The following is a 17,206-nucleotide window of genomic DNA, read 5'->3' as shown; positions in this document are numbered from 1 at the left end:
TTTAAAAACTAGACAATGTGTTCTCTTTGCCTTATAACGTTGTCTTGTGAACCTCGTGCATCTGGTGCAATCAAATAAAAGCAGCAATGAAATGGTGGGCGATGGCTGTTTCCTCTCTGAATTTTTGTATCCTCCAGGCAGACCTAATAAATATTCAGGAAATGATTAGTAGGGACATTGCCACTTGTGTCCTTTGCATATCCATGCCAGGCACTCTTGCACAAGCAGCTTTACTTGGTAATCTACAAATGTTCTGGGCTGCACTCTGCACCTGCCACTTTTGCCGTAATTAGCTTAGGATGCAAAATGATTTCTAAATTAGGGCTGTGGACTTGTAAAATTAAGAAGGCCTGATCCTCAACATGGTAGCTGTGGGAAACCAGTGAACACACCGGGAGAAGCCACCAGGACAAGACCTTCAGCGATGCTCAGTGGTGTCAAAACCTCAACGTCCACACTGGACACGCTTACAAACTCATGGGTACAGATAGGTTATCGGTTGGAGGTGGGTAATGACGTCAGGGCCCAGTTACTAAAAGCTGTTGCCTCTCTCTTGCCATCTATGCACAGCGTGCAGGTTTGAGGAACACACATCTGACTTGTCAGCCAGGAAAAACTTCAGCACGAGCTGACTGAGCACAGGCATGGCACCTTAGGGGGGCGCGAAGTAAGCCATCCACCTGCTGAGTGTGCAGGGAGAGGCACCGGGCAGACAGGTGGGAGCCCCACTTCGGAACTCTGGGCTTCGCGGAGCCCGGAATCCTGCTAGGAGCAGGCCGAGCAAGCAGAGCAGAAGAGGATTAGAGTACAGCGGCAGGAGCTCCGGGAGAAGGGCGAGGAGGAAGCCGGACGCAAAGAGAAAGGCAAAGAACAGTAGGTCCGCCCCTCCCGGCTTCCTCCTCAGCTCCCAGACTCGGGAGTCCTCGGCGGGCCGCGGCAGCCTTCCCTCTCCAGGCTGCTTCCCAGCTCCAGCGTTGCTGTCCCGCCCGTTCGCGCAGCGCTGGGCAGGGCAGGGCAGCGGCGGGCAGGGCAGCGGCGGGCAGGGCAGGGCAGCGCCTCCCTGCGCGCGCTCCCTCTCCCCGGCCCGCGCGCACCCGCGCCGCGTCTCCGGCCCGCGCGGCCCTGCCACTCGGGGCATGCGCAGTGGGCGGCGCCGCTCCGGGCCACCTCGCCACGGCGAGTAGGAAGCGCGAGCGCCGGGCGCCGGGGCTGTCAGTGAGCTTGGGGCCAGCGAGTGTGCGAGCGAGAGAGCGAGAGAGCGAGCGAGAGAGCGGCTCCGGTTCCGCTCAGCGCAGCGCAGCGCCGCGCCGGCTCCACTCTCCGCGCAGCCGCCTCAGCCCCTTGCCCGGGGTCGCCCGGCGCCTCTCCTCCGCCGGCCGGCTCGCCCGCCCACCCCGGCCCTCGCCGGCTGCTGCTCCCCGGCGGAGGCAAGAGGTGGTTGGGGGGGACCATGGCTGACGTTTTCCCGGCCAACGACTCCACGGCGTCTCAGGACGTGGCCAACCGCTTCGCCCGCAAAGGGGCGCTGAGGCAGAAGAACGTGCACGAGGTGAAGGACCACAAATTCATCGCCCGCTTCTTCAAGCAGCCCACCTTCTGCAGCCACTGCACCGACTTCATCTGGTAGGTGCGCGCGAGGGCGCACGGAACGCCGCCGCCCTCGGAGAACTTGGGAGAGCCGGAGGGGAGAGTCCCAAGTCTCGCCTCGGCCGGCACACCCGCTTGCCGCTGGAGAGGGAGCCCGGCCGGGCCAGGCAGCCCGCCCTTGGCCGAGCCCGCCGAGCGGCCGCGGGCCCGGGGGCTTGGCGCAGGGCAGGGCGCCGCGGCGCAGAGTTCCCTCCGGGGGACGGCGCTGCCGGGGTGGCGAAGCAGGCAGTCCGGCCCGGCTGGCCGGGTAGGCAAGGGCGCATTCGGGGGGCGTGTGTTTGTGCCTCCTTCGGGCTCGCCCTCGGCTGCAGCCTCGGGTCCCCTGCCTCCTGGAGTCAGGATCTGCTGGGCGCGCGGAGACTGGAAGCCCGGGAGAGAGCGAGCGAGGCAGCGAGCGAGCAAACTGTTGGAAGCTTGTGGCGGCGTGGGGTGGGGGGGAGGGCCGAGCGAGCCGAGCAGGCGAATGGCAGAAGGGCAGAGGGAGCCTTTTAAAATAGACCCTGTCAACACACCAGATTAGACCTGTAACCCCGCTGATGAGGACAGAGGCCTCATTTAAGAAAAACAAAACAAAACACAAACTGCCGTGGCTGAACGTGTCGGAGTTAACGCAATTTGCAGTGATCACAGCTACTCTTCATTTGGAGGGCTCTGTGGGGGAAAATTGATGGGCTGGAGGGGTCCCCTAGGTCAGGGGGTCTGTGATTCTCAACTGTCGGTGACCTACTTACCTCTCGCCCCCAAAACGCTAGGGTGGGATGCGGAAGAGCAGGACCCCGCGACTCCTTCACCTTTTGTTTGTGGGTGTGCCCCGGCATCTGCGGGGCGCCCCAGGGGTGCACCGTAGCTGGAGGGCTCAGTCTTAGTTCCGTCACACCTGGATGGGGGCATGACAGGGGATCCGAGTCATTGCACGTGGTGGCCCTGAGTAGAAAGCCGCGGAGAGGAGCGGGCTGTTCGGTTGTAAAGTACCTCCACCTCTCAAGGGTTTCCCCGGTCCGCCTGCCAGCGTCCTCAGCCTGAGGAGCGGTGGAGCTCACAGTTGCAGGGAATTCTAGATAAGGCTGCTGAAGCGAAGTTTCTGAAGCGTCCGGGCCCAGAAGAGATAGTGCGGGGTGTTTGTGTGTATGTATGTGTGTGATGGGGGCGTGTGTGAAGGTGGTGGTGGTGGTGGTGATGGTCTTCAGCTTAGAGTCAGCTGGGAGATTGCACTGAGGGGAAGGGGCTGCAGGCGATGACTTTGCGGGAAGTAGGTAAGTTAGAGACCTGCTTGCAACGCCTTCAGGCTAGGTCTGGTTTCTCCCCTGTCACCGCCCGGAAGGCTGGAACCCACGAGGCACTGAAGTTCCCAGGTGTTCCGTGAAGTGGGCAATAAAGTCCCCCTCCCCCCACCAGCCCCGCACCTTGCAACTTGTCCCCTTAATTGTGGAGCAGCCAAGTGAAGCTCATCAGGGAAAGGTCTTGCGCGTGCTTTTGATTTCTTGCACTTTCTGCATCATTGCCTCTGTGGGTCTTTTCTTTACTCGTTGTACCTCAGTCTGAAAGTGCTGCTATTTTAAGACTATTTGGATTTGGGCATTTTTTTTTTTTTTTTGGTGGGGAGAGAGACCCCTCAGTTAAGCCAGCATGTGTGTGAAGCACTTTATGTGTTTCAAGTGTTATGTAAAGGAAGCGCTTACAGCTCTGGAGGATGTCTGTATTGTAGTTCATCCCTAGCAGAGAGATGTAGTTGAATGTCCAAGTCAGGCGTTGATCCCTCTGCACCTGCTTCGGATGTTGCCGTTTCTCGTGAATAATTAGATCGTGATAGTCTCAGGGGCAAAGAGCAGGGATACTGTTTCATAAAGGCTGGTCCCTTAAGCCAACATTAAATGTGAGAAGTGGCTGTGGGGCTACTGGACCAATTTTAACACAATTCACCTCAACCACATAAGTCCTATGAGAAGAAACATTTTCAGTAAATCTGTAGGAACAGGGTTAAGGCACTTTCTGCTCTCCGCCCCCCACCCCAGGGCATCCTTTTTGGTTACTTGAAATTTCAGTAACAGAGTGTAAAGAATTGACAAGTAACTTGCATCCTTTGTAAGTGGGGCAGACTTTTTTTTTTTTTCCAAGTTGAATTTGTACAGTAATCTTGTTAGAAACAAAGGCATACCATTCCTATCAACTTCTTGGATGTGAAATCTGTAGAATGTTTTGTCGCATAGCTTGTTAAACACGTGCTGTCCGTCACAGATTGTTAAGCTGTGTTATTCTCATTTCTGTTTTTCAGGGGGTTTGGAAAGCAAGGCTTTCAGTGCCAAGGTAAGCTGCCCTGTTGGGTTTTATTTTCAAGTACGTCATGAAGTAAGCCCTCCAGACAGGAAATGTGTTCCTGGTCATCTCCCCCCCCCCCTTGGTGATCCAAAAAAATACTGTTATCTAGAGAATATTTTGAAATATGAGGGCCATACCTTTGGGCCTTTTAAAACATGGAACAGTGTTGTCTATTAATTGACGTAGAGAACTGCCTTTTTCTCATTTAAAAAAATCCTGTAATTTTATTTTTTGCTGAGAACATTCTTGTCAGAAACTGCTGGCTTTGTGTGGGTGTTGAGGAAAAAAAAAAGGAGTCACTTTGTATCATGTGACTTTTTTTTTCTTGTTCTTCCTCTTTGTTTTTTGTACTTTATCTCTATGGCTTCTGTGTTGGGTTGGGCTTACTGCGTACCTCCTTTGAGGCCCTACGTTGCTCCAGTAAGGGTTTTTGTGTTTTGTTTGCATTGCCAGTTGTCATCCAGAGCACAGATTGCAAGTTAGGGATTTATGTCAGTGATTCAGTAATGACTGATTGCTGCAGTATGACAGGCAGGCACACTTTTCTTTCTTCTTAACTATCTGACAATGGATACAACACTGTGTCGCATCCAGAAAGTAACCCCTTGGTTTTGTCCTCTGATCTATACTTGTGTTTCACACACATCTTTTCAAACTCTCCATCCTTTTAAAACAATTTTCTGGATTGTGAAGTTGTGACTGGTTCACTAGCTCATTTTTGGTTCTGCCACTAATTGTCTTTATTGTATTTATTTAGTTTTTGTTACATGTCTCATCTGGGGACAGGTTTATTATTAGGGCAAGTGAAAAGTACATTGTAGCCTGGAAAGTATTATCCAAACACTGTCTAATAAGTAAATTAGAGAGACAGAGGCACTGTGCACTGAATTTTACAACTTTGAAATTGTGCTCGGAGGTGACCTTCTAAAAAGTTTGAATCTGTGAACAGTTCAAGAAGAGTTGGTCTCTGTGCATCATTTCAGATGGGGCTTTCTCTGATGTGATTCGTTCATGTTCTGTTTTCAGTTGAGATGTACTAATACAACCTTTATTGAGTAAATCATTTTGAGAATCACCTTTGGGAATCAAGGCCTATTTCTTCCAAAATAGGATGAAGAAAGGAGGTATGCAACTGTTTCTTTAAGGCGCCAAAGGGAATGTTTGCTCTTTTCGCTTCCTAGAGTCGTGCACCTGACTCTAATTGGTGAGAATTGGATCCAGACTTGGATGTGATGTTAGACAGTTAAAAGGTGCGAAATGTTCAATACAGACGATTTTTCGCTAATATGATTCACATCCATTGTTATCTTTCTTGATTTCTTTTTCCATTTGGCTGAGGACCTAGGGGAACTGACTGAAAAAAAAAATTGCCAATTTTCCAAAATGATAGTACATCTCCAGGAGAAATTGAGCATATTGTCTTAAGAACATTTCCCTTTCTGCATAAAAAGAATCCAGAATGTGACTGGTCTCTCTCAGAGCTGCTTCTTCAAACAGGATATGTGTGTGAATTGCAGAGCAGCTGAGTTACACGAGGGTTCTGTGAGTCCCAGAGAGCAGCACTCACAGTGGCTTTGCAGACTAGCAGTCTCATGTCAGCGTAGCTCCTCTACCTAAATGATCAAAGTGATGCTCATGGACATTTAAAAATGTGTGGTATAAAAAGTGAAATGGTATACCCTTGTCTCTTCCCATATCCACGGATAGCTGCTGTGTAAGACATCCATTCAGTCACTGACTCATTCACACACCTGGTACCTGGTTTGTCAGAAGGATTCATGACTTTGCATCATTTTTCAACTTGCACACTTTTTTTTTCTCAATATACGAGGGGAACTTCCAAAACCTCATTAACAGGCTGGTATGTGGCCTAGCAGTAAGACCCCAGTTGGCGTATGTAAAATGTATAGTTTTTGCCAATCAGGAAGCTAAAAAAAGGACTTCTCTTTTCAATTTCCATCTGCTAGATTGAGTGAGGTTGAACATTTTTTTTTCGAATGTGTTTTAGCTGTTTGTGTTTGTTCTGGGACTGACTTTATTTTACCTGATATTTGAAATTCAGTGTTTATATATCAGAGAAATGACTATGTACTTTGTTTCTAATTCTTTGGTGAGAGATTAAACTTTGTATCTAATGAATTTCACTAATGTATTTATAGATTTTAATTCACAGAAGTATTTTCAAGTACAGGTTTATTTGCAACATGCTGTCTGTTGCATTTTGTTCGTTAAGTATCATTTCTATTTGAGTAGACAAAGGTTAATCCATTGTATCGTGGTTTGTTGTAACTTAATTAGAAGACTTTGTTAGCTCAGGACAATGCTTTTAATCCTGCAAGTACAAGTGTAGTTATCCTGGGAGCAGGAAGATGGAGAAACTTTTAATCCCGCAAATACAAGTATAGTTTCCGTGGGAACAGGGAGATGGAAATAGAGTGGTTAGTGGGTGTAGTTGGATGTCAGGAATGGCTTTGATGCCCTAGAGCACAATGGGATGAGTGTGGTGGACAGCTGCTGACTGTATGTTTCAAAGTAGCTAGTGGATTTTGAAAGTTTCTAGCACAGTGCATATTCCAGGTTACCCTGATCGGGATACATTGTATACATATGTTGAAAAGCCCCACTGTCCTTCAGCAATATGGACACTTATTGTGTCAAATAAAAGTTTTAAAAATGTATTTTAAGATATGTAGTTTCCTGTTGTTTCCCTATTTTGGTTTTCCTCTCTAAGTTTATCTTTGTCTTAACAGCTGACCACTTAGATTATTTGGATTTTTCTCTTAATATTCTCTAAATTTGTTCATTTGGTTCTGTTTAGTAGAGTATCTTTCTGGAAAACAATTCGTTGTCTTCCATGGCTTTGAATGTAACCCTCGTGTTCCCCTCTGTGTGGCTCCACCACAGACACGGCAGCTGGAGTTTTGGATTGCTTTTTGCCTTTTTTGTATGCTGGGGATTTCTCTCCTGATGAGGAGGTGGTTTCTGACTGCCATTATGTAGGATGTTTCCTTGGTCAATAGGTAAAACTATCTATAGCAGGTATTCTTTTTCTGTTTTTAACTTGAGAGGAACTCAAAGTGTGTGATATACCCTGTAGTAAACATATAGCTGAAGATCCAAAAATATTTGTCCTAATTTTATCTGATGAATGAGAATAGGAGGACTGAAGTTGTCAGTGAGGTTTAGTCCTTAAAACTAAGGATGTGTCTGAGTAGGGTGATGCCATCTAGAAAGCGTTGTAATGTGCAGGTGTGTGAAGCATGAAGCTCATTCCACACTCTCTCCCTTCCCCAAAAGGCAGCATAAATGGAAGAAGAAAGTCTTTCTGGAGAATGGCTTCTTGGTTTTTCCCACTTTGCCTTAATGGACTCTGTGTAATTCTAATTTATGTTGCAGTGTAGGTGTTCAACCCCGAAAACTGATCTGACCACAGGGTGAGTAATACAGGATCCTGTTGTGAGGGTTTGCAGCCTGAAATAATGAAAGCCAGGGCCTGTGAGGCTGGGGGAAGACAGAAGAGTGTGAAGCACATCCGGAGGCCATGGAATCCTTCTCTGGGGGTCCTCAAGAACAAAGGTGGGCCTGTCCGTTTGTCGCCCTGCTCAATGCCCATGGGACAAGATGTGAATTTGCCTGTTGATGTTTGGCCTAAAGGGTTTTCCTGGATGTAATCAGTGCCCAGTTTCATCCCGGAGACGAGCAGTAAGCCGGTCCTGGCTTCCTTTTCTGTAAAGAGAGCTTTTTTGGACCAGGGAGAAATTCAGTGTCAGTCTGGAACGTCTGTTGGGTTGGCGGTTTTTGTCCTACACCAGTTGCTTCCAGTAACGGTGATCCTGGAACTTAGCGATCCTCTGTGTGGCTCAAACTGTCTCCTCTGGAGCTGTGGAGCTGAAAAACACTGTTATCTCCTGCTTTCACTGCTGGAAAGGGGAGTGAGCCAACTCGATTTTTTTTTTTCCTTCCTCAGTTAGCAACACCCCTGCACTTCTCTAGTTACAGTAGTGGAAGCAACCTTTCCAAATGTGACCTGCTTATTCTAAGTGCCAAGCAGTTATTTGTGTATTGCAGTAGGCTAACCTGGTGTGTTTTCCTGATGTTTTTTTGCTCCCTTTCTATGCTATTGCCTTTGTATAATACCATAGATTAAAGCAAACTCCTAACCAGGCTTTTTAAGACACCTTAAATGGAGACATTTTCAGAAGTAACCCCTCCTAGTAGCTGTGATCTCCTGGTGACTGTGGCTCTGAGCAGTCAGTGCCAGGTTGTGAGGGGCCTGCAGGGAATGGACGCCTACGCCTGGCCTCACAGTAATGCCATTGCAAGGCAGTTTAGAATCTTGAGTCATTTTCCTGTTGGGAACACTCTGTGTCTTGTACTCAACCTGTGACTCCAACTGACGCTCTGTGTTTTTCAGTAGTTGTGTTAAAAAGAAAAATCAGCCTTTCTCGCCCATTTGGATGGCATTTCATGTTGGGTCTCTTTCTCCATTGGCTCACTTGAGCAGGATGGGGGTTCATGCTGTTTCTGGAAGAATGAAAGCTGGTGCTTCAAGGAGGAAGAAGAACGCAGTAAGAAGAGTCTCCTCTTGGCCTTAGGCACTGAGGGATTCCAGCGAACCACAGTGACTTTAAGGGAGGGTGACCTTTCAACAGAAGGCGACCATGGAGATGGCATGGGCAGCCTTCCATCAGGGGATGTCCAGTTGTCCTCATCTGCCATGGGGCCCTAGGGGCCAAGAAGTGCCAGCATGAGGTGCCAAGAGGTGGAAAGGGCCGAGGTCCAAGTTGGGCAGAATCGTGAGGCTGGCCTGATTTCTCCTCCTCCCCCTGCACTGGATTGGCTGCCTTGTCAATTTTGCCTGACCTCTGGCTTTCCAGGTCGATGCCAGGATATTCTGGTCTTATTATGTCTTCCCAACAGGAGTCTGCATCCTGGCATCCCATTTTCTGATTGGTTCTCCCATCCCCCAGTTTAAAGCGATGTGAACTGAGGATGAACTCTTGGGGTTCACACTGCATCCACAGCAGCAGAATGCACGGAGGAATGAGTTATTTGAAACTTTGGCTGTTTCACAGCCAGGTCACGTCTCTCAAAGGTGAAGTGGCCAGGCATGCCTGGCAGACGCAGCGCATCGGAGGTAGGGAGTCAGCACAGCTTTCTCTATCCAGCAGTTATTTCTCCCTGAAGAAAACATAGGAGTACTTACAGCAAGGGGAAACACTCTGCTAAAACCAGCCTTTGGGGATTCCCTTTCAGTGCTGTGTGCTTGTTAAGATGTGATTCCTGAGGCATGGCCTTTTGAGTCACTGCTGTTTTACTGGCCCATGATGTGGAGGTGCTGTAATGACTTTCCTCACACTCACCTGTGTCGCGCCTGAAGCAGGTGCTGCAGTGCACGGGTGGTGGTTCGCCTCGTAGGAAGCAGACATCCATCTGACCAGTGTTTACTTTCGCTGATGGCATGCCATGATGACATTTCCTTTTCTTCAGCTCCATGGCATGTCACTGCCTTGACGGCGTTTTGCTAATGTAACTTCTCAGGCTCGCTGACCCCTTCTGTGCTTGCTTGCAGTCTCTGTGTAATGCGAGTTTGATCATTTGAAGTTATGCTAAATTGGAGAAATCTTTAGATGGTTTAAGAAAAATGACTTTTTTTTTTTAAAGAAGACATTTGTTTATTAAAAGCTAGAGTTACAGAGAAAGAGGGAGAGAGCTCCTCAATCCACTGATTCACTCCCCAAATGGCTACAACAAATGGGACTGGGCCTGTCTGAAGTCACTTCACCCATGTGAGTACAAAACCCAAGGCCTTGAACCATCCTCCTCTGCCAGGCCATTAGCAAGGAGCTGGATTGGAGGTGGAGTGACCAGGTCATGAACCATACCCATGTGGGATGCTGGCACCACAGGTGGAGGTTTAGCTCATCCTGCCACCATGTCAGTTTCAGAAAAACTGGAATGATTACTCTCTGAAGTCATGTGCATTTGTTTAAAATAGCACAAAATTCTAATTTGCATCTGCAATTAGCTGCATGTAATACTAAGTCTGATAACACAATAGCCACAAACCACTTAATGTGGCTTTGCACTTTTTTTTAAAGATTGATTTATTCATTTGAAAGTCAGACCGAGACACAGATCTCTCATCTACTGAGTTTGTTTCCTGCTGGGCCGGGCCAAATCCAGGAACTTCTTCCAGGTCTCCCACATGGATGGCACATGAAATTGACATTAGACAGAAACTGGATCAGAAGTAGAGCAGCCAGGACATGAACCAACACCCTTATGGGATGCGTTGTTACAGGTGGCAGCTTTACCCCCTACATCACAATGCTGGACTCTGTTTTCTAGAAACGTGTCCAAGTATCAGGGAAGAATCTTATTAATGCAAATAAGATGAGCACATCGCCGGCCATTGAAGGAAGAAGAAAATTTCTTGGGGCTGCAAGGTGAAACATTTTAACTAGCTTTGAGAGTCCATGTTTGGTATAGCCATATTACTGTGAGGTTGTGAACAGCTGAAAACAAATTGTCAGGCCCCAGGAGTAATTCGGCCTCATTGATGCTGTTATTTTTAAATTTCTTATAACTTAAAGATTTTTTTTCTTTTGGTAAGATTTATTTGTATTTGAAAAGCAGATCTACAGAGATAAGGAGAGACACAGAGAGAAAGATCTTCCATCTGCTGTTTTACTCCTCAAATGGCTGCAAGAGCCAGAGTTGGGCCAGTCCTGAGCTAGAAGCCAGCAGCTTCTTCTGGGTCTCTCATGTGGGTATTAGGCTCCATGGATTTGGCCCTTCTTCCACTGATTTCCTGGGCAATAGCAGAAAGCTGGATTGGAAGTGGAACATGAACCAGCACTGCTATGGGACACTGGTCCCACATCGGATTGTCACAACTGCTCCGACTTCCTGAAAGGTTTTCATGGCTGATGCGAGAAGGAATGGCTGAGACTCGTGGCAATGGGGCAGCAGAATGGCTACAGTTGAATTACAACAACTTTAAAGGTCTTATTCAATTGAAATGAGAGACAAGCTAATATTTATGAAGTGTTATACTCTTGCAGGCCAGGCATTTTGGAGCTTTGACTTTTGATGCTTTATTGCTGAGAGTGTGCCAAGAAGACCTGGTGGTGTTCCAGTCTTAGAGATGAGTGCCAGTGAAGCTTCTCCCGGCCAGGGGTTCACTTTGTATGAGTTCTGCAGAAAACAGTCCGCAGAGCCAAGTGGAAACTTCTTTTTTGGTACTTTTGAAGCCCAGATTCATGCAAGGAAAGAGTGATGCCGCTGAGGGAAACACTGCAACCTTTCTTGATGACAAAGGATTCTTAAGGCCTCACCCTCCTCGTCTGCCGCTCAGAGTTTCCATGGCAAACTCTGTGTTTCAAGTCTTGTTTTCAGCCGGACTCTGAAAACCTCATGTTAGACTCTACCCTTAGACATGAACATTTCAGTGTTGGCACGGTATTAATAGTCAAATCTGGTGGAAATTGCTAAAACAGTATTTTTAAGCAATCCTCCTCCTTTAAATAATACAAAGGGGGAAATGGTTTTTGGAAATAGATTTCTATCAAGAGTGGGATGGAAGCGAGTGATTGGACTAATTGTCAGCACAAGATAAGAATTGTTTAAGAACAAGTCTGCAAAGTCAGATGAATAAGGACCGTTAATCTCTGTGCCTACACTCGTTTGTCTCCTTTCTCACTAGTATGTATACATTTCTATTTTTGGTATGCTGAGAAATACAGATTGAAGACTTCTTATCTGAAGAGCTTGGGACAAGAAGAGCTCCAGGTTCTGGAATGTTTGCTTAGACTTTATACATTGGGCAATCCTAATCTAAAAATCCAAACATGAAAATGTTCTATTGTATTTGTACAAAATTCATCTGTTGCTAGCTTCTGACACTAGCAATTAGGTAGGAAATAAATAATGAGCATTGGAAAGATGGGGTATGGAGGCATGTTTAAAATCAGTTTAGAGGTAAGTTAGGCAATCAGGGTATCAGTTTAACAGCTGAATTTAAAATTTTTTTTCATACTACTATGGATTTTTAAAATTTTAAAATATTTTTCATATTCTTATTTTTTTGTGATGATAAGGTTCTGTAGGCTCAAATGCTGTTGTAGAGATGTCCTAACTCTTTTAAAGTTACCCCGGGGATTCAACCCCAGGCGAGCTGAGTCCAGACGCTATACTGGTGTAGTACAGATCGTAGCATTCCCGTTTGAGGGTAAAGGCTTTGAAGAATGGAGAGTTCTCCCACTCAGTGCAGGTGCAGTGTTTGAATCTGAAATCTTTGGCACCGAAAGGACTTCAGGTCTTGAAGATGTTCAGATTATTTGCATAGAATATACCAATTCAGCATTCCTAACTTGAAAAACAAAAACTCAAGATATTCCAAATTCTTATACTTTGTACTCAAAACATTTTGGATTTTAGGGCAATTGGGTTTTTGAATTTTCACATTAGGAGTTCTCAACCTGTAGTACATATGTACTTGCTTTCTCTAGTGGAAGGTTTTGTCACATTTGTACACCTCGGTTCTGTGTTGTTCTATAGTCTGGAGAGCATGGGACAACCACACTGGCTCAGCAGCACTAAGCATAGCTTTGCAGAGAGCACAAAAGATAGACATATTACATTCATTGTTGCATTTATTAAATTGCGTATTACTCAGAAAATAGAATATTATTGTTCAGATCGTTCATTGCTGCTTCCTGGTCTGGATGAAACAGGAGCTGCAGAAACCTGTGGGAAGGAAGGAGATGTAGTTAGGCTGTATTGTGAGGTGGCTTTTGTTTGGGGCTCTGTTGGGTGTGTAGAATTTCCTTAGGAGAGTTGGGGACAGATAGTTTAAGATGAGGAAGTAACATAAACCAAAGAAAAGGCTGAGAATGAGCAGGTTTGCACGGTGTATAGACCAGGAGGAGAGGCCAAGTTCTCTGAGGTCCTGTAGCTGGCGGTTCCCAAAGGGAAGAACAGGTGTGAGAAAGGTGTGGGAAGGGAGCTGCTCTTGCTTTCCTTCCCATGCAGATTATTTTTGCACATCAAACGTTGTTCCCTTTTGTGCCTTCTTTTTGTTTTCATTATAATGTCAGTTTTTCCGGAAAGGTGTTACAAATATTGGAGATTAACACAATGTGTCTCCTTGTGAAAGGTTGTGTCTTGGAAAAACCTTTCTCTTTTCGAAAGCAGGCTGCTCTAAGGCTGTTCCAAAGGACTTCTCTAAGGAAGCTGGTAATATTGATTACAGCATCACATTGGACATCCAGGACTTTGCTGTGTAAAATATATATTGGTTCTGGCACTAGGACATAGGAGGTAAAGATGCCATCTACAGCACTCACATCCCATTGGACCAAGTACTGGCTCTTTCACTGCCAGTCCAGCTCCCTGTTAATGTTCCTGGGAAAGCAGCAGAGGATGGTCTAAGGTGTTGGGCCCCTACACCCATGTGGGAGACCCGGAAGAAGCTCCTGGCTTTCAGTTGGCTCAGCTCTGGCTGTTGCAGCCATCTGGGGATGTGAAGTAGCAGGTGGAAGATCTTTCTGCCTCTGCTCTCTTTGATGCTGCCTTTTCAATAAATCTTTTAAAAATGCTTATCTTGGTGAATTTTTTAAATAAGTATATTTAATTTATTAGAAAGAGTTAGCAGAGAATGGAAGAGGAGATCTTCCATCTGCTGGTTCACTTTTCAGCTGGCCACAACAACCGGGGCTGGACCCAGCTGAATCCAGTTTCTTCTGAGTTTGGTAATGGGTGTAGGAGTTCAAGAATTTGAACCATCCTTTGTTGATTTTCCAGGACTGCAGAAGGGAGCTGGGCTGGAAATAGAGCGGTAGAGACTTGAACACGGCTCCTGTGGGATGCCAAATGCTGCAGGTGCTGGTATAACTTGCTGTATCTCAACACTGGCCCCAGTGCAAAAACATTTTGAAATTCATGCATAGCTTTTCCATAAAATGCATTTTTTTCTGTGACATTTTCCAAGACCCCATGTAAAGGGTGGCAGGGTCTTACTGCTGTGCCATCACTCTGGGAATCTGGCATCTATCTGCAGGAGAGGAAGTTGGGGCAGGGAGTCTGCTGCTCACACAATCTGATCCAGTGAATAGCAGAGCTGTGATGTGAAAGCATGCAGATTCAGTGAATGTGTTTCCATTGCAGCGGTGTTACAGTGTCTAGGGCTAAACAGCCCCAACGCCGATCTCTTTTCATCACCTCCTGTCATTTGTTCTCCCTTCCCTCAGGTTTTCTAATAAAGTATGATTGGTGATGATGTTGGTGATAATGGGCATAAAACTCTCAGCGATTCAGAGAAGCTTGGCTCACACTTGTGGATGTGTCTGTTAAGATCCTTTCAAATTTGTCTGGAAGCTAAATGTCCATAAATTAGCTTCATTCATTTTATTTCTTTTGTGGAATTAATGCATACATCTACATATACACTGAAAACTGTCTTAACGTGTGAATGTTGGGAATGCAATCTGAGTGACTCATTAATATAGCAGCTTAGTTTTAATTTTAAAATGAGGTTTTAATTTCATTTTGTTTCTATGCCACATATATGAGGCCTTAAAAGTCAAATGATGGAGTTGGCATTGTGGTATAGCAAATGAATCTTGTTGTGATGCCAGCGTTCTGTGTGGGTAGTGGTTCAACTCCCAGCTATTCCACTTCCAATCCAGCCTTTTGCTGATGTGCCTGGGAAAGCAGTGCAAGTACTTGGGCCTCTACCACCGTGCCGAGAACCAGAAGATGCTCCTGGTTTTTGCCTGGTTTGACCTGGGCTATTCTGGCCTTTTGAAAAGTGAACCAGTGGATAGACAATCAATCTCTCTCTCTCCCACCCTGCTTCCCCCCATCTCTCTGTCTTTCCTCCTCTCTTTGTAACTCTGCCTTTAAAGAAAAGTCAAATGGTGATTAATGGTTCAGGACTGATTTTTTTTTTTTTGTAAGTGTTGAAATTCAGGTTTAGGGATTAGGGCTGATAGATACTTGATAGATACTTTTCCTTTATTTTCCTTTTTTTTTTTTTTTGATTACACCATCAGACACCGTGGCACCTGCTGGTACTGAGCTGAATGGCTGTTAAGTTGATGCAAATTAGCTCAGAAATAGTTGATATGCCTAACACTTGCTGTCTTCCAAAATGAATCTAATGGAATGCTGTGAAAGAATAATGTCGAGGCTCTGAGCTTTTTACTTCAATTTTCCAGTTACGAGGAGAATTCAAAGTATTGATACTCTTCTGAGTGTTTTGTATTTTACTTAGACTTTAGAGAACACAGAGCTTTCATAATATTAATTTTGATAACGCTCAGTTGTATGTGGAGCACTTTGAGTTGACTTATCCAGTGAGGAGTGATTGAAGGTCCCAGTTTTGTTTCAGAATTATAAAGTAAGCCATCAGCTTTGGCATTTGTTGCTTTTCTCATGTGTCCCTTTTTAAATCAAGCTGTAGATGACATTGGATATATTTTGTCCTAATAGCCTAAAATTAGGTTGAACTTTTTCCTAGAATTAATTTCTTTGGCGGGAGAGGGAGGAATGGGGAGGCGTGGTAGAATATACTCATGTTAGATGAGCAGCACTTGTGGTCCCTAAGAAAGAACTGGGCAGCCCTTCTGTTGTGTTCATTAGCTTTCTGTCATGAATGAAATACCCAAGGGGTCTGCCTTTATAAGAAAAGAGATGTATTTGGCTCAACTTTGGAGATGCAAAGGATGACAGCTGCAGCAGCTCAGTCCTGGTGAGGCCTCCTAGCACCTGGCACATGGTGGAGGAGCGCATAGTGTGTGTGTAACCAGCGCCAGACCCTCCCATGAGACGCCACTGTCTCCCAAAAGTGCCACCCTGGGGACCAAATCCTTTAGGGGGACACATCATAGCACAGCATCTGAACAACAGAATGAAAGAATACATTCATAGGTGATAAAATCATGCTTGTGGTTTAAATGGGGGTTAGTGATCAGATTTCATGTACATTCAGATACTGCCCTTTCTCACCCTTGATGAATTCTGTAATCCCAAGGTTAGACTAAGCTGTGTTGTTATAATTTTAGAGTGAGGCAAGGCACCGTGGAGACTGTCTAGCTGAGGTGTTTGAACTTACAAGATAAAATTTGTTGTGAGAGTTAAGGGCTTTGCTGTCAACTTGACACAGGAGGGTGACAATCTAGATTCCAGCTACTGTGCCTCCTGTGCCCCTTCCCACCTCCTGGAGGCTCATGAACCTTTGCATCGACCCACACTCTGTAGTTTTAAAGTCTTAAGTGCTGTTGTCAGTGACTGCAGGTCTCTACACAACAATGTATTTAGAAACCAACCCACCAACTCACCAACCAACCATAAAGGGAATCCCCAAACAAAGCAGGTACCAAGTTCCCTTTTTATTGTGATTGGAAAGATGGCAGTGCCTTAGAGATAACTATGAATTTTGCTCTGAAGAATTGGAGTTTTACTGACTGCATGTTTGACTTTCAAAGTTCATTAATAATAGTCTGTAATAGAGAAGACTTTGGAATACAGTGTTAAGGAATAGACGTTAGGTGCAGTGGTACCTGCATGCCATAGTTGAGTGCCTAGGTTTGAGTTCTAGCTCTGTTTTCTCATCCAGCGTCCTGATTATTCACACTTCAAAAAACATCAGATGATCTTTCAAGTATTTGGGTCCCTGCAGCCCCTATGGGAGACCCGGGTTGGGTCTGGGCTCTGGGCTTTGTCCTGGCTTTAATCTCAGCTGTTGTAGAAATTGTGGGAATAAATAGTGTTTGGGTGATTTGATTTTCTGTCCTACTTATGGAATTATGGAAGTGGGATTTATGAATTGTGGAAATTATGGGAGTGAATAGTGTTTGGGTGATTTGATTTTCTATCCTACTTTTCAAATTATACATATTTAAAGTATTATATTACAGATGTGTAAAACTTTAGACTTCATATTGCATGAGAATTAATGAACAAGAAAATGACTCTTGAAATTCTATATTTTTCTTTGAATCATGCCTGTCTAAGCTTTTCCCAGTATCTTCTGAGAATAAAGCTACATTCTTCTTTTTTTTTAGTCTGCTATTGTTCTTATACCAGTGCTGACTTTTGCATTGGGTATACTATTGAAAATTATATATGTACAAATAAATATTTGTTAACCTGCAAATGTACATGTTTTGTTACCTCTCTAAAGAAGATTTAAAGAATGACTGTAATCATAGAGGTTTTTTTTGGCACTTTGATCTTA

At 45.4% G+C, this 17,206-nt stretch overlaps 1 protein-coding gene across 3 annotated transcripts in view; it reads left to right on the top strand.

Moving 5' to 3' along the window:
- The first annotated feature begins 1,176 nt into the window (after nt 1–1,176).
- Nucleotides 1,177–17,206, top strand: part of PRKCA (protein kinase C alpha) — a 374,168-nt gene continuing 358,138 nt past the window's right edge. For 2 of the 3 annotated variants that reach the window (XM_040989544.1, XM_040989543.1), the window contains exons 1-2: nt 1,288–1,623; nt 3,920–3,951. In XM_040989544.1, coding sequence (XP_040845478.1) covers nt 1,451–1,623; nt 3,920–3,951 — 205 coding nt within the window. In that variant the 5' untranslated portion in view covers nt 1,288–1,450. Of the gene's footprint in view, nt 1,624–3,919; nt 3,952–17,206 lie in introns of all 3 variants that reach the window. The other variant, XM_040989542.1, reaches the window with a different exon arrangement.

Source organism: Ochotona curzoniae, unplaced genomic scaffold, assembly GCF_017591425.1.
Source record: "Ochotona curzoniae isolate NIBS_2020 unplaced genomic scaffold, NIBS_Ocur_1.0 contig_523, whole genome shotgun sequence".
In the NCBI taxonomy this organism is placed as follows: Eukaryota; Metazoa; Chordata; class Mammalia; order Lagomorpha; family Ochotonidae; genus Ochotona; species Ochotona curzoniae.
This window is presented reverse-complemented; position numbering and strand designations above follow the sequence as displayed.